Source organism: Salvia splendens, chromosome 6, assembly GCF_004379255.2.
Source record: "Salvia splendens isolate huo1 chromosome 6, SspV2, whole genome shotgun sequence".
Classification (NCBI taxonomy): domain Eukaryota; kingdom Viridiplantae; phylum Streptophyta; class Magnoliopsida; order Lamiales; family Lamiaceae; genus Salvia; species Salvia splendens.
Window position 1 is genome coordinate 30,586,385 of NC_056037.1, and position 17,543 is coordinate 30,603,927.

The following is a 17,543-nucleotide window of genomic DNA, read 5'->3' on the forward strand; positions in this document are numbered from 1 at the left end:
TTCATTACAATCAAATTTTGTTACTCTACAATTTTTGTTCGGATATTCTGTATTGAGTATTAAACCACATTTGATAAATTCACCCTTGACCGTTTTCCTGAACACTAAACTAAAATGATACAGTAATATGAGACATTTAATAGCGAACAAAAAAATATAAGAAATACTAGCAGGAGAGACAAGGGAAGATGTGCATGAACGGGATATATAGCAAGAAGAAGGAAGGAGAATGATTGAATAGAAGAACTCCCGAATATTTGGCGAACTAAGATGTATTGATATCAGAACTCATTATTTCGATCAATCGTTTTTTTCCAAACACAGGAAAATTAAGACAGCAGTAATTTAAATAATTAATACTTCCACTTTGGCATCATAGAGGTCCATCTGTTATTGTTGAGCCCAAATCCGAAACTAAAGCCCATAAAAGAGCCCACGGAAAGAAATTTTGATGTACATGAAATATTTCCCGCCTCTGGGAAAACGATTTAAATTTCCGTTCCCTCAAAATTCGGCATTTCGATTTCTCAGTGAAACCACTTGCGAATTCCCCCTAATCTTCGAGAGATTGTTCCCAATTTCAACCCCTAATTCCTCCAATTGAGAGAGGAAATGCACATTAAGGAGATCTGTCTCGAGGGGTTCAAATCCTACGCAACGAGAACCGTGGTTCCGGGCTTCGACCCGTATTTCAACGCTATAACAGGCCTCAACGGCTCCGGCAAATCGAACATCCTTGATTCGATATGCTTTGTGCTGGGCATCACCAATTTACAACAGGTCAGGGCTTCTAATTTGCAGGAGCTGGTGTACAAGCAGGGCCAAGCTGGAATCACCAAGGCCACTGTGTCGATTGTCTTTGACAACTCCGACCGCAGTCGATGCCCTCTTGGCTACGAGGATTCTCCTGAAATTACAGTAACTCGTCAGGTATGCGGGAGTTCTAGCGTTTCATTGTACTAGTTCTTGCTTTTGGTTTCCGTAAAGCTCTCTCTGATCTTGGGGAACTTCTTAGGGCGGTTTTGCAACGATTTGATGGTTTTGTCCTTGCAATTTTGTGAAATTGTATAGATTGTTGCAGTTATGAGTAGTAGTATTTGATTATTTTTTAGTCTGTTGAACCTGAGTGAATTCTGCAGATTGTTGTTGGTGGAAGGAACAAGTACTTGATCAATGGGCATCTGGCTCAGCCTAGTCGAGTACAGAATCTATTCCACTCAGTTCAGCTGAATGTAAATAATCCACACTTTCTTATAATGCAAGGGCGTATTACTAAAGTCTTGAATATGAAACCTCCTGAAACATTGTCAATGCTCGAAGAAGCTGCTGGGACAAGAATGTACGAGACGAAGAAAGAGGCTGCCCTTAAAACACTTGAAAAGAAGCAGAGCAAAGTTGATGAGATCGACAAGCTTCTGGACCAGGAAATACTCCCAGCTCTGCAAAAATTGAGAAAAGAGAGGATGCAGTACATGCAATGGGCCAATGGTAATGCTGAACTGGACAGACTTAAGAGATATTGTATTGCTTATGAATACGTGCAAGCAGAAAAAAATAGGGATAACACTATCCAAGGTGTTCAAGCCATAAGAAATAAGATGCTGGAGATTGATTCAACTGTTGGAAAAATGCATGAGGAAACACAGGAAATGGAGACGCAAATATCAAAACTGATTGCTGAAAAGGAAGCAAGCATGGGTGGGGAGCTAAAGATATTGTCAGAAAAAGTTGATGTTCTTTCACGTGATCTGGTGAAAGAAACCTCTGCATTCCAAAGCCAAGAAGATAATCTTAAAACTGAGAAGGATAGTGTAGCCAAGGTATGATGCATTTGTTAGTAGGATCTATTTTGTCGCGATATGCTCATGAAGTTTATCGTCTTTTACCTTGCTACGTAATATAGTTTGTGTTTCATATGCACCTGATTTCTTTTACTATATACAGATTGAGAGGAACCTTCAAGAATCAAAACTAGCAGCTGAAGAGAAGGCTACGGCTATAAAAACTGCTGAAGATGGAGCTTCTGATCTTAGAAAAAATTTTCAGGAGCTTTCAAATAGTTTGGATGAGCATCAAAAAGAATTCCAAGTAAATTGCTGAATCTTTTCTGGATTAGTATCTAAGTTATACCACTACACTGATCTCACTATAACGCTCATGTATTGCTGCAGGGTGTAATGGCAGGTAAGAGCAGTGGAAATGATGAGAAGTGCCTCGAAGACCAATTGGGAGACGCCAAGAAAGCTGTAGGAAAGTCAGAGACAGAACTGAAGCAGCTGCAAAATCAGATAAACCATGTTGACAAAGAGCTGAAGGAGAAAAAAACTCAATTAGTGTCTACATCTGCAAAAGCTGCTGCTATAGATAATGAGCTTAATGCCAAGAGGAAAGAAGTCAGAACAGTTGAAAAGGAACTCGAATCTCTTTCTTATGATGAGACCCTCATGGAGTCACTCCAAAAGGTACCTTTCATTAAATTGCATCACACGGTTATTTACTAAATGGTGCATGCATCTTTGCCTCATTTGGATTGCTGAATGCTCTTAGGATCGGACGATTGAGTCAGAGACAGTGCAGAAACTTGAAAGGAAAGCACGTGAGGTTTCTTCAAGATTGGGTAGGGTTGAATTCAATTACCGTGATCCAGAAAATAATTTTGATCGGTCAAGGGTGAAAGGTGTGGTTGCAAAACTAATTAAAGTAAAGGATAGCTCTGCAGCAGTTGCCTTAGAGGTTTGTTATTGTATTTTCGACATGTGGTACTTCAAATTGTTTCTTTTAGATGTCTTCCTCTGATGTAATCTCAAGGTCTTAGTTGGTTTATTGAACTCTTGTTCAGGTAGCTGCTGGTGGCAAGCTGTTTAATGTTGTTGTAGACACAGAAAATACTGGAAAACAACTTCTTCAGAAGGGTGGTCTGCAGAGGAGAATCACAATTATTCCTCTAAACAAGATCCAGAGCCACCCCGTCTCAAAGCGAATCCAAGATGCTGCTGTTAAATTGGTTAACATGCAACCCATCTCTCTGATGTATTTTAGCTTTGACTTGTTATGTCAATAAACATGTTATTTTTAATTTTGCAGGTAGGCCAAGGTAATGCCGCAGTGGCACTTTCTTTGGTTGGATATGACCAAGAACTTCAAGTAAGCTCCTAGACAGCAAAATTGATTTTGCTAGTATACTAAAACAGTATTCTGGGTGGCTCTTTTGTTCTCTATGATTGTCAGAAATTTGGGAGTTGGGACTCTGTATTCCGAACTGTGCAAGCATAATAGAAAGTACATTCTCGTTTGACGAATCTGCTAATATTAAGAGGGTTTTTGACTAAGTGTATCCAAAAAATATAGGAAGTTATTAGAATTTATAAAATGCTAGCTTTTATTTTTAAAATTTAAGTTGGAGCATTGGATGATTGAGCCTGCAAGATGTTAGTAATTTGTAAAGTTGTAATTCTTATGACCAAAAAGGAAGGAGTTTTCTAAAATATTTCAAAAAAAGTTGGAGCACTCTTAACTGTTGAAATACAACTTCTAATATCTTCACATTTTATTTTGGAAGCAATTTGAATATTTTTAAAAAATAGTTGCTGAAGACTGTGAAGGTGCATACTGCATACATGTTCAGCCAAACACCCTCTCAATTTTTTTCCCTGTAAACTGTGAAGTAGAAATATTTATGAGCTATACCCTTATGAGACATATCAATGCTATGCAGAGTGCCATGGAATATGTGTTTGGATCAACATTTGTTTGCAAATCAATTGATGCTGCAAGAGAGGTATGCTTACTTTATACTCCATCTGTTTCATAAAAAAGGGAACTTTTGTAACGGCACGTGTTTTAATGCCAAATTGGTAAAGTAAGAGAGAGGAAGAGAAAAAATGGGTAAAGTAAGAGAGAGGAAGAGAAAAGGTACTAGATTGTGGAGTCCATTTCCTAAAATGGGAAGTTTCTATTTTTAAGAAACGGACCAAAAAGGAAAGAGTTCCTATTTTTAAGAGACAGAGGGAGTATGATTTTTTGTAGCTTCTCTAACAGACCTGGTTGAATAAGATTTTTGTTTTGATATTCCTTGCAAGTACAGCCTTATCTGATGTTAGAATCCCATTGACATCCCCACTGCATCTTGCATAATGTATCATCTTTCAAATTGTTGGAATTGTCAAGTTACTTTTCAAAGATGAACTTGTATTCAAATTCTGTTGCTGTAATGATGAAGAGGAATGGGATGAAAGGTGACATATAACATCTTTTGATTATGGCACTGATTGAACTGTGGACATGTCTATGCAATGCCACACCTCAAATGTGTGTGCTTTTCTCTTCTTTCCTTTAATATTCTCATATGTGACCTAATTGCTTGGTTTGTAGGTAGCCTTCACCAGAGAAACAGCAACCCCAAGTGTTACTCTGGAAGGTGATATTTTCCAACCTAGTGGACTTTTGACTGGTGGTAGTCGCAAGTAAGTGATGCTACTTTATGGAGTCAAAAATTCTTAAGGCTAACCCACATCATGATATACAATTTAGTTTCTTTGTGTTATTCTTTTTATATGGTCTACCATCATAGTAACGTATATACATTTTCAAACTCTTCATAATTCCAGAGGTGGAGGTGAACTGTTGAGGCAGCTTCATGCTTTGGCAGAAGTTGAATTGGAACTCTCTACTCATCAAAAGCGACTATCAGAAATTGAAGCTAAGGTTATTTTGAACCTTGATCAACTTTTGTGTCTTTTCAAAAGAAGTGTAAATGTGATAATAATCTTGATTAATTGAGTTTCTCTTATTAAACATTAAAAGAAGGTTAAACCTAATAGTTACGAAAATGACCTTGAGGTTCAGCCGAACTGCAATAGAAATAAATGTCTTTCTATACCTCACAAACCTACAATTGATGTTTCCCATTTGTCAACCTAATCTTAACTCTAATTCATCTATGTATTGGCATCAGATCAATGAGCTTCTTCCTCATCAAAGAGTGTTTGAAAACCTTAAGAAAGATTTGGTACTCAAGTCACATGAGCTCAGGCTCTTAGAGGACAGGGCTAAACAAACTGAGCACCATCAGGTTGAGCCTTAATCTTTATTTGCAGCAGAACAACTCAATTCTTCTGGTTTTTTCCATTACATATTTTCATATCTGATTCCTACTTCATTGTCACTCATAACATTTCATGAACTCTGTCTTGTAATGTAGCTCAGGGAGTGGGTACAGAGTACAGAGGAGAAGCTAGCCGAAGCAAAATCAGCAATTATAGATAAGAAAGTTCTGTATGATGAATGTGTAACCAGAGTGTCATCCCTTGAGAAGTCGATCCATGACCATGCTGGAAACAGGGAGAGTAGGCTTAAGGATTTAGAGAAGAAGATCAAGGCTATCAAAACCCAGATGCAGGCAGCCTCAGAGAACCTCAGGGTATGTTCACCACATAACGGGCATGAAGGCCACCATTGTACCTGAGATAATTCTATCTTGAAGTTTATTAGCTTGATTGGTCATAAGACCTTGGGCATTGAGCTGATTCTGGCAGTGATTCTGGCAGTATGATTAACCTCTTATGTTCTATCAATCATAAAAATCTTGCAATTTAGTAAGACAACTAACTATTCTAGTAGTAGTCATGTTATATCCCTGCTATTATCTTTGTGCAATAACCTTATGCAAATACTATTTCCGTTCGCTCAATTATGGGCCCCATAAACTCATTTTTTATTGTTTCTGGCTATTAATTTGACCTGATGCATTGAACTTCTTGAGTATATATCTCACCTCAATTCTGCTTTGGTCAACTTACATCGCGGTTCTTGTTTCATTGGTGGGAACCATTAGCGACATGAGACTGACCGAGAGCGGCTTATAATGGAGATGGAAGCAAATAAGAAAGAATGCTCATCACTGGAGAGCCAATTAGAAGCTTTGAATAAGCACATTGAGGATCTTACTTCTGAACTGGATTCTCAGAGAACCAAGGTACAAACCAATTACAAAATCAGATATTATGTGTTCTAGAACAGTGCTTTTCCTGCATGGAAATAAAGTGATGTTCCTTGTGTCTTTTCAGATTTCTTCTATTAAACAATCTCATGATGAGGTCCAAGCTGAGCATAACATGGCCAGCAGGAAGATCAAGGAATGTGATTCACAAATAAGTGGTATTGTCAAGAAGCAAAAGGATATCCAGCAAAAAATTAGTGAAGTCAATCTAGAGAGGAAAAGAATGGAAAATGAGGTAATTTATTTATTTGGGTAATCGGAAACGCTTCTCTAGACGCTATCTTCACTTTCTTTCCGGCTCTAGGTCAAACGCATGGACATGGATCAGAAAGATTGTGCAATGAAGGTTGATAAAATGATTGAAAAGCATGCATGGATTGCATCTGAGAAGCAACTTTTTGGACGAGCTGGATCAGATTATGATTTTGAGTCCTGTGATCCCCTTAAGGCTAGGGAAGACTTTGAGAAACTGCAAGCTGAGCAATCTGGGTGAGAATGAAGCAAGATATTTGGTAAACATACAATTCAATTAGAAGAAGAATTCCTCTAATAGTATTTAATCTTCATTTCCTATTGCAGTCTAGAGAAGAGGGTGAATAAGAAGGTCATGGCCATGTTTGAAAAAGCTGAAGATGAGTACAATGATTTGCTATCTAAAAAGAACATAATTGAGGTTAGCAATGTGCATTATAAAAGTTTTCATCCTTGTTCTACCTTTATTTATTCTACATTTTCTATGTAGAATGACAAGTCAAAAATCAAAATGGTTATTGAAGAGCTTGATGAGAAGAAGAAGGAGACGCTCAAAGTTACTTGGAATAAAGTTAACAAGTAAGTACCCATTTAATTTACAATAAGCGCTAGTTCTCAATTAAAGAAATATAATTTCCTCCAAACTGACACATTAGTTTTCCTCCTATTTGTTAAGCTGTAACCATACTAGCTTTAGTTAATATTGATTTGGTGCTGTCTTTATTCAGAGATTTTGGTTCAATATTTTCTACTCTCTTGCCTGGCACAATGGCCAAGCTGGAGCCTCCAGAAGGAGGCAGCTTCCTCGATGGCTTGGAAGTTCGAGTTGCTTTTGGGAGTGTCTGGAAACAGTCTTTGTCTGAACTCAGTGGGGGACAACGATCTTTACTCGCTCTTTCTTTGATCTTGGCTTTGCTTCTTTTTAAACCAGCTCCATTATATATATTGGATGAGGTATGTATTACATGTATCTTGAACTTGAATTATCAGCTCAAACTATTTAAATTTCTTTCTCAAACCACTATTCATTCTTCTTATCCACTACTGAGTCATTATTTGAGACTGCCATAAACCTCTTAATTCTACAAACCATGTGCATGAGAATTCTTGAAATGTAAATGCAGTCACAGAATTTATATATGCTGAAGTAAATAGAAAAAGTTCATGATTCAACCTACACTTTCTGAAATGTGTCTCAGGTTGATGCAGCTCTTGATTTAAGCCACACACAGAACATCGGAAGAATGATCAAATCTCACTTTCCACACTCTCAGGTTAGAATTCATGTTTCTATTGCTTATTCTCCTGTTTCTCCATAGCAGCCAGAAACAGATTTGACCATACCTGATATGTCTCAAGGATGTTTATTGACAATACATAATGTTGACATATCAATCATTATTTTATGTTCAAATCATTTCTATTTTGATTTTCATCTGTATATTCAAATCATATAGAATCTGATGCCTTCTTTTTTCTCCCCCCAACAAAATGTGCAGTTCATTGTAGTCTCCTTGAAAGAAGGCATGTTTAACAATGCCAACGTTCTTTTCCGAACAAAATTTGTAGATGGTGTCTCTACTGTTCAGAGAACTGTGACGAAACAGCAAACCAAGTAACTGTGATTGTCCGGTGAGCATTATTATACCTACACATGACATCTTTTTGTCATATAAATAAACAACCATGTGATTTTACATGCCAAATGGGTGTTACCATTTGTCATCATGTTGATGGCTTTGATGAACTCAATTGTTGGTTGGATCAATTCTGGCTGACAAAGTTTAGCCAGGTTCAACTTCTCTACATTTTCTTACCCAAGAACTCAGCATGCTACACCACAATGTCCTTTCTCTTCTGTTTTTTTAACTCAGCATGTTACACTATTGTTTGTTAACATATCATCTCAAATAATATGAATCAAATGTGATCTAATCTGTCTTGTTTCTTGCAGTTTCATAATCTTGGTTTTGACTGCGGGTAGACAATCTGCTTGTCACTGGAGGTTTTTGGGGTCATCTTAGAATACATCTTTTGTGATGATGTACCCAATTAGAGGTTATTAATTCAGGCTCTTGTAATTAAGCTGTGGTTTCTCATCTTCATCTTGTTGGGTATAATTTGTGATTATTCAAGTTATGGAAGAGTTTTGAAGTCCAATAAAGTTAAAATCTCCAGCATAGGCATTATATATGTCCGCTAAAATTAATAAGGTGAAATGAATCTTACAAGGCTTAATGTACTTCAACATGCCTGATTGGTACCATATTTTTGGAATTATGGAAATCGGAATTGGATGGTATTCAATTTAAAGTTAGTATTCAATTCCAATGCTAAATCCTTAATTAGTACTACAATTAAATAAAAGTAAATAATTATATTTTAATTTCAAATTCTTTGTTTGATATGTAAAAAAACAATCAAAATTAGTATTAACTTTTCTTTAAAATTTTATAAATTATTATTTATATACTCCTTCTATCTACAAAAAATAGTTTTATTTGTGGACGGTATGGTTTTAATGAGAAACTGATAAAGTAAGATAGAATGAAAAAAAATAGGTAAAGTAAAAGAGATAGGGAGACAAAGTAGTTAAAGTGACGTAGAGAGAAGAAAAAGTAAGTAAAATATAGAAGTGAAATTTTTTATTTTTAGAAATGAGACTATTTTTTTATGGATATCCACAAAATGATAAAATGAGACTATTTATCCTAGACGGAGGGAGAATTACCTAAATTTATGAATGCACACAATACACACTACACATGCACACACACTATAATTTTTTCAAATTCAATTTGTTAGGTGTGGGTGGTCAGCACAACAGATGCACAGCTCGGTGCAGCTAAAGGGAAGCATGAGATCAAGAATTGGTTGAAGAAAAATAGCCGTTGTGAGTTAGTTTTCTTGTTATCAAGTTAGTTTTTGAGCTCACAATAGGATATAAGCTTTGTTGATGTATAACCGATTCAATTGAGTGAAATCATCAATAGAAATCTATCTTTACTTTCTGCAAATTCAGTCTCTCTATTCTCTCTCTCAAATCCCCTCTCGTTCTTGCTCGATTCATATCTGCTTTCTTCTCAATTACATCATTTTTACCGAACAAAGGATATGAAATTGAATTGTAAATCAATTCCTTCAAATTCAAATCTATAGAATTATAGATTCAGTTATATATACTGAATGGACTCGTAAAAGAATTTTGAATTAAATTCAATTTCAAATCCAAATATTTTTTTACACCATAATACTTAAAGAATGGAATGCTTCAATTCCATGATACCAAACCAACTCTAATTGCAATTACCAATAATTCCTTTTCCCCTTACTTGAAGTCTTGAACCTTCTGTGCTACTCAGTGGATACACCCACACAGTAACTAATCATGCTACGTTTTGGTCGAAATTTCAACTTTTATTCAAAATATTTATACAGTATGATATGCAAGCAAGCATAGTAAACCAAACTATACATGCAGGCTTTCTCTTTTTTCCCGTTTCTTTTCTAATTAGCAGTTGAAACATTCCCAAATCCAATAAAAACAGTGTGGCCATATAGCGAGTAGTGAGTACAAAGGTGATATGTAACGGCATGATACAGGCGGAGACGTCGATATAAATAGCTAGAACTATACCCCCTATTGTCTCTGGCTGTGGCAGTTCAATGAGAGGCATCCCTTGTTTGCGATAATAACAATCCACACCTCCATCTCCTATCACCAGAAAGCTGCACCCTCGTTTATAATTTTACATTCAAGATCATCCTCAATTACAAGTCGTCCCTGGAATCTGTATTTGACATTTCACATTAAGTAGGAACCACCAATACCTTGTCTTCGGATGACGCACTGCGAATTCTGTTTGTCAGGAAAATTCAAGTACAGGAACTCAAAACAAGCTGAAAATAATCCAAAGGTTAAATCCATGCCTCCTGGGTCTTAGGTCGAATGGCCTGCCCAGTTGCAAGGCTCACATGTAGTGTTTGTTTAACCAACAATCTAAGAGCAGATTCATCAAATTGAGCACACGTAGTGTGTTCTAATTATGTTACTTTTATCAGATTGATGCATGCTGGGAAAACATACCTTCAATTCACCAAGCTATGATATTTTTGACCTAATTTCCCAGTCTGACCATCACTCTTAGCAGAAACTGAAGTTGTACCTTGCTCAATGCACTATATGCAGAGAAAAAGAAAACCACAATAAGAATATATGATTGAGCCAATGTGACATAGTACATGTTAATATTTGCTCATTCAGCTAACAAATGAAGTAGTAGTAAACATGTTTTGACCAATGAACATGGAAAGATTTAAATTCATTCCTTCCTTCCACCCAACTGGGACCTGGTAATTTAGAAAGATACAAAGAATACAGAAAGCATACTACATTAAATAATTAACATATTATATATTCATAGCATTTACAATAGTCTTAGCTTCTAACTTTTGTGACTATAAGTATAAATTTTATAGATGAGATTTAAAATACAGTAGAGTGGAAGGTGCTTTAACATCATATTTGCCATAAGTTGTCAGTCAATGTCATATCTTTATAAACCCAGACAAGGTTCTGAAACAAATTATTAATGACGAGTTCCTATTTAAGTCTCATGTCTTCAGAGTCACACTCCCATCCTCTTGTGCCATAGAAAGACAGAGAGAGAACAAGGAAATCAAAGGACAAAAACGGCTAGGACAACACCAAATCTCAGAAGAATATCTATTACCTGAAGTAGGTAACTATGCAGCCAATCTAAAGTCTGAGGGAATGCTGTAGCCGATATATTGACAACTGAGTAACCCTGCTCACAAGTTTTCATTAAATACAATTAGCAGATTGGAAGTAAATTAAAGTGTGCAATTAAAATCATCTAACTTCACTTTATTCGAAAAGGATTATAAAATTGTTCCTTTGCAGGATTAAAAGTTTTTATCCAATTTATTACAAATAAAGAATAACCAATAGAGGATAGACAAAAGTTGTGATTGCATTTACTTTTTTCAGCAGACACACACATTCAAAGTCTTCCTATCTAGGCAGAACAAAAGGATGATCAACAGATGGGGCAGAAGAACATATCGATAATTGGAATTTCACCACACGATTTATTAAAAATTACAAAAATCGACCATAACACAGTAGTGTCTTTACTTTGATGGCAAATGTTTCAAATGGAAGTACCTGGGACTTAAATGAACAGAGGTAGTCCTGGATAGTTTTCAAGTTAGCAATTAACTTATCCTTGTCCTGGAAAAACAAGTAGATTATGATTGTCAACGATTTATTGTAAGAAATGACTCCAGAAGCATAAATAAAAAAAAATCATATAGCTAATATGTATTCCTAAAGCCTATGTGGAATTTATGAGTCGAGTATTACAAGCTTATAGAACACATAGAGATAAAAATTCAAGACTTGATACAAACTCAAACCAGAACTATAAAAAGTGTAAGTAATGTGTAAATAATTCCCAAACTATTGAGCCTCATACACCAGATTGAAATCTTCAATGAGGAAAATATAAATTAGGCTCACTAATTTAAGTTACCTTCAATTGATTCAGAGGTACATCCGAAGTCCGAGGATGACTTGAGAACAATAATTGCATTGTGCAGTCACCAATAAGGATAATGCACAATACTCTATAAATCAATATGCATGATAAAGTAATTCAGCACTTCACATACCGAAATTAGCACTTAAGGGAATTTACTCGGTAATAGGATAGATTGATAAAACATAGGATTGAGTATTTGAAGAATAAGAGGGTCAAACATGCTAAAAAATTAAAATGTAGATTAGCTTAAGATTATTTTTATCAATTAATCATATTACTCAAAGTAAAGGTCCCATCACTGGTTTAAATGTATAACAAAAAATGAAGCAGCACTGTATTCTAATCACACTGAACAGTTTTAAAATGAAGTTTGTGAGAGGACAGTTAATGTATAACCTGTACAGGGAATTTTTCCATAGCACGAGTAGATAACCACTCCTCCAGCAAAGCCTGTGAAATCCAACCATTTTAGGCAAACTTCCAAAAACAAAAACCTTGTTTTGAATATTATAGCAAGGTTTCTAGAATTCATGAACACATCAAGATAAGCCGATCTCTAAAGAAATGACAAAATTATTTCGCTAAAAAACTTTTACTCATTTTTTTATCACCAAATCCAGTGACCACCTGATTGCACGATAGATCCAACTTACAATCTCTAACTAGCTCTCCCTTCCATTAACCAATTTCACTTCCACATTTTAAGATTCCATTTCCTATATGATGTTTGGCTGTTTGCCCAACCTTATATTCCCAGGCATGCCTAGTGAGGATTTGCCCATCATTAAATTTTTCCGTACTCTTGCCCAGGTTTTCTCAAGTCTTAGTTCATAATATAGGAGTAATCTTTAGAGCTATCTGAGGCAAGCTCTCATTGTGGTAACAAGGAAAACCATCAAAACAATAAGTAACTTTAGACACCTTATGGTCAAATTCAGCCATCTTCAGGATTATAGGAATAATAATGGGTTCAGGTCCAGACTTTTCTTTATTGACTGCAGGTGGCTGGACGGGTTCAGCATCTTTCACCATTTTGTCTGTGAAGATAATTAGAAAGTTGGAAGTTTTGCTCAGAAAAATTAGTGCAAGCAGGTGAGATATCTTCTAGCAGAAAATACAGCACGAGGAACCAAATAAAAAATGTGAAAGTCAAGATCACAAAAAACAACAATTTTCACCTTGGCATTCAGGGGCGCTACTGCTTAGGTTCACATTTTCCAGAGCCCCTGAAACCATATCCACACCCGATGCTACTTCCTCTGACCTGGCAATCTGAGTGCCAGAGTTGTCATTGTCTTGATTAACAGATACAGCAGTGGAATGATTCTCAGCTGAGCTTCCATTTTTTATTTTTTCTGCAGCCTTTTCTCCCTCTTTTCCTTGGTTCGTGGTTGATGACTTATTTTCATCATTCATTAAGTAAATACTCGGGTCCAAATGTATGCCCTGTAATTTTTATTAAAAAAAAGAAATACATAACCATGAGGACATATGTTAACAGGGTCCACCTCGATAAGAATACAAATCCTCGAATAATAATATGTAAAGAAGCAATTTAAACAAGTCCTAAAATAAGTTACATCTGTATATCTAGACTATAATTAACTATTCATTATTTCTATGCAGGTTTAAGCAAACTAGAATACGTTCTTGCATGCAGATGTATGTACTTGTGGAAAATTACCAAGTGCTTTGCATGCAACTGTAAATGATAATACTGGGTACCAAAAATTGTGCTTCATGGTCAGGTCTGATAATCACATCCGAATATGATTCAGAGCATAATAATATTCATGTACGGTGATTATGATCTAATCTTTTAGTGTTTGAATTATAAAAAGAAGCTCAATATGATACTGATACAAATTGTGTCCTCTTATATACTGCATGGTAGTATCGATAATCAATTCAGGCTAAAGAAAAATAGGATTTGACCATTTGTCATAGCGAAGAAAATTCAAGGCTCCTCTACTCCTGGTTTTCCAATATCCTTACCATGTAAACCATCAGATTCCACAATATATGATTCTTAATGTAATGAACTCTGAACTTTTAGGTACAACCTTTCAACATCCTCACAATATTATTAAGATATAATGCCAGTGATCGAAGATTCAGTCCAGAAAAGAATCAAAGGAAAAGTAAGTAAGCAAGCAAACAAGAGAGTCGCAAAGCAAGCAAAGCTAGCTGGAAATTACCTCAATTATAATTGGTTTCCCATCCTTCATTGCTTTCTTCAAATCACCAGCCAAACCTATTCGAAGCACAAATTATACATGATTTATAGGATAATTTCAATGCAACAGTGAAAAATACTGAAGCTATTGCAATACCTTTCCGGACAATTCGACACTCTCTGCAAAATTCAGTTATTAACTCATCAGACGAGTTGAAATCTCGTGCCCAAACTGGGGAAGATGTTAATGGCGCACTGAGATGAAAGAGTAGGCAACATTATGCAGAATCACCATCAAGTACTTTAGCATCACATATGCAATATTTATCAATTTTAATCAAAATAACAATTAATGCATTTAAAAAGTATAAGTCTGATAATCTGCAATTGGATAAGCACAAACTTCTTAGAAGCAGTCTAGAAAATTCTCTAGTAGCCCATATATTGACTATTTCCAGCCTTATGGCTTGATTTTACCATCAGTGAACACTACCTAAGGCTGAACAAGTTGGACATTAATTGACTAAGTCTGTCAGATAAAAATCTGGTTTTTTAAGTTAATTGCAGAAACTGTTAACAAAGCAAAATTATAAGCCATGGAGGTACATACTCTGTTGCTGTGCGCAGTAACTCGTACACCATACTCGTCTGTGCATTAAGACAATATAAAAGCACTAGAGTTAGTTTGAGAATTCCCGAACAACCAAGGGAGAAACAAAAATAAAGAAATATAATAAATTATAATTCAAAACTGGGAAAAAATCCAGGAGAAAGAATTCGAGCGTGGGGACTCCAACAAATGGACTTTAAGCATTACTTTTGTAATAAGGAGAATCTCACCTGCAACACATTTGGCAAATTTAGCCTTTGTGCAAGTTGAGTAGCAATAGTCGATTTTCCAACACATGCAGTTCCACATACAAGAATGACCAGTGGCACTCTTTGATGATGAAACCTTATAGACAGAGAAAATCATTTTAAAGTAATGGTAAACATTAGAAGAAAATAAAGTACTCTCTCCGTCCCTCTGTAGTAGAGGCGTTTCATTTTGAGCACTCGTTTTGAAAAAATTATAATAAATAGCTAAAGTGTAAAAAAAGTAAAGTAAAAAGAGAATAATATAGTTAAGAGTCTTCTCTATATTATTTTTCTCTTATTTTACATTTTTTCTATTTTAATTATTTATTATCATTTTTTCAAAACGAGTGCTCAAAATGAAACGCCTCTACTACAGAGGGACGGAGGGAGTATCAGTTAATATATCATCTTAATACTCAGGTATGCAACAAGCAAGTAGATATGGGTTTGTTAAATCTGATATTCCTCTCATCATTCTAGGGAAATGTAGGTGCATTCTGTACTTTGGGGGAGTACACATATTCCCTTTTTCACCCATCTTCCAGACCTCTAGTCATCTTCACATATGCCCAAGTCACAAAACAAAGTGAAGCGTGTATTTGTTTTTTCAAACTCGTGGATCCGCAAGTGATACAATTTATCATCTTCCAAATGATGTCTTAATGTTAAAAAAAATGATGTCTTAATGTTAGGAAATATTCAACCCAAGTTTTTTTTGCATAAAAATACACGACCTCAATAATCAATATCAACATAAAACAAAGATGAAGAAGTAACTGACCTCGTCATCATTTTGTATCGGTTTATATACTCCTGTCCATAACCTCGCCGCTCCATGAGCTATGAGAATGAGGGAAAAATTATGGAACCATGTAATCACGTGTGTAAGCCTCCGTATACAATGCAAGCAATACAAGACAATACAATGAGAAGATTTAAGAGCATAACAAAATAAGGAATACCAGTCCGGGAAATTCACTAGTTGAAAGAGATATATTCCTTGAGTTCATTTAAGAAATGGAGTTAAGTTCACCGGTACTATGTTGGGCCATTAAGGACATTGGAAACCCCACAAACAGACTGTAAACAGAAGCAAAGCACAAAAAGTACACCCAAGAAAATAACAAATGGTCTGCTAGAACTTCTAGGTCGCAGTCTGAAGGCACCAATCAATGCAGCAAAGTCGTTCAAGCTCAATAAAGTAAATACTAATCCAGTATGACTTAAAGCCTTATCATAGTAGTATCATACTACCATTTACATCAATAAAGGACTAATGGAATTCCAAAACATGCATTGCCATTTATCAAAAAGCTCTAATTTAACATAAATGCTGAAAAATAAAGATAGAGAATGAACCCACCTTAAATAAGTTAGCTTCAAGGTCAGACTGTGAGCTGCAATGCAATTATCTTAGTCAATTAACAGTAGAAGAAAACGAATTAACATCCAAACATGTGTGTGGTGGCAGAACATACACGTCTAGAAGGCTATTATCTATAAGCAGCTTTTTTAGCTCAAGAGCAATCTTAATAGCCACGTGATTAGGAATCTGCAGTGAAGATCAAATAGAAAACCATAACTACATTTTGATTTAATTTAACAAAATAATCAGGAACACTCCAAAAGTGTAAAAACAAAAAATGCAGGGGGTTTTTGTTTTACCTTAGTGACAGTTAACATTCTGCTAAGCAAAAACCGGGAGAGCACGTAATAGTGGTCGGCATTGTCTCCCAATCATACCTTCACCTGAATTGAACAAATAATTGAACAAGCAAGTGTGAAATTTTGACAACAGAAAAGAAAATAAAATAGAAGATGATTTATGATCGGATGAGTAAACCTTAACAAAATCATATTTAGAAGAAGCGTTGCGAGTGGAGAAGGGGAGAGCGGCTGATTGGGCGTTTTGAAATCGACGATCAAAACCATCTTCTTCTTCATCATCGTCTTCCTCTTCTTCCTTAGGGTTTTGGATTGCGACTCCTTTATCTTTCTTCATTGCTGTATTGGAATTGATTCTAGCGCTGTGTTTCTGGATTTCGTCACAGTTTGTATTCGACTTACGTGTGCGTGTGCTGCTCTTCTTCTTCAACACCTGTGCTGTGCTGTGCTGTGTATTTTCAACTCTGCTCCATAAATTAAATAAATTGATTGTAAATTTCTACTTGTATAAATAAACAAAATGGCCTGAAACCATGAACTTTCAAATTAGTCTCAAATTTTATAAATATTTTATTCTTTATGTTATTTCATATAGCGAGTCAATAACTATATTATACGAATCTAAACACTTTTTTTTATTTTACTTGACACTACATGAACTTAAAATTAGTTAACAATATTATAAACGTTTCACCACTACTCATAAATAATAAGTTTTTGCCCAAAATATTTTACTTACATAAAAAAATAATATATAGATGTAAAATTTGTGATATTTTCGACCAATACTTCTATATTCTACTATTCAGCTTTTTTTATAGAACCAACAAAATTAATGGCCAAATCGAAAAAGAGTAATTTATTCATATATATAACCTGTATCCACAAAGAATTTTGGGTATCAAAATTAGTTTCCATCTATTTATGATAAGTTATTTTCTCTAAGTGAGTCTTATTTTTTTTTAATTGACTACGCTTTAATAATTTCTCCATCACTATCATTTACTAATTTTAGTACTAGAAACTCATG

General features: G+C 35.3%; 2 protein-coding genes across 2 annotated transcripts; one reads left to right on the forward strand and one right to left on the reverse strand.

The window, feature by feature from the left end:
• Positions 1 to 512: 512 nt before the first annotated feature.
• LOC121807198 (structural maintenance of chromosomes protein 2-1-like) lies at positions 513 to 8,441 on the forward strand. Its single transcript, XM_042207415.1, has 21 exons — positions 513 to 930; positions 1,140 to 1,820; positions 1,945 to 2,088; positions 2,172 to 2,462; positions 2,548 to 2,733; positions 2,840 to 3,004; positions 3,085 to 3,144; positions 3,716 to 3,778; positions 4,372 to 4,463; positions 4,608 to 4,704; positions 4,955 to 5,071; positions 5,201 to 5,419; positions 5,834 to 5,974; positions 6,066 to 6,233; positions 6,303 to 6,487; positions 6,578 to 6,671; positions 6,741 to 6,829; positions 6,979 to 7,204; positions 7,450 to 7,524; positions 7,750 to 7,882; positions 8,205 to 8,441. The coding sequence occupies exons 1-20, from the start codon at positions 613 to 615 to the stop codon at positions 7,867 to 7,869; spliced, it is 3,531 nt and encodes a 1,176-aa protein (XP_042063349.1). The 5' UTR covers positions 513 to 612; the 3' UTR covers positions 7,870 to 7,882; positions 8,205 to 8,441.
• Positions 8,442 to 9,646: 1,205 nt separating this feature from the next.
• On the reverse strand, positions 9,647 to 16,995 carry LOC121808484. Its single transcript, XM_042209008.1, has 16 exons — positions 16,692 to 16,995; positions 16,514 to 16,597; positions 16,327 to 16,400; positions 16,212 to 16,245; positions 15,630 to 15,688; positions 14,831 to 14,945; positions 14,601 to 14,638; positions 14,148 to 14,245; positions 14,013 to 14,068; positions 12,993 to 13,260; positions 12,736 to 12,851; positions 12,211 to 12,264; positions 11,439 to 11,504; positions 10,984 to 11,058; positions 10,338 to 10,429; positions 9,647 to 10,109 (listed from the first exon to the last, which is right to left on the reverse strand). Exons 2-15 carry the CDS (start codon positions 16,529 to 16,531, stop codon positions 10,340 to 10,342), a joined length of 1,161 nt encoding a protein of 386 aa, XP_042064942.1. The 5' UTR covers positions 16,532 to 16,597; positions 16,692 to 16,995; the 3' UTR covers positions 9,647 to 10,109; positions 10,338 to 10,339.
• Between the last annotated feature and the right edge of the window lie 548 nt (positions 16,996 to 17,543).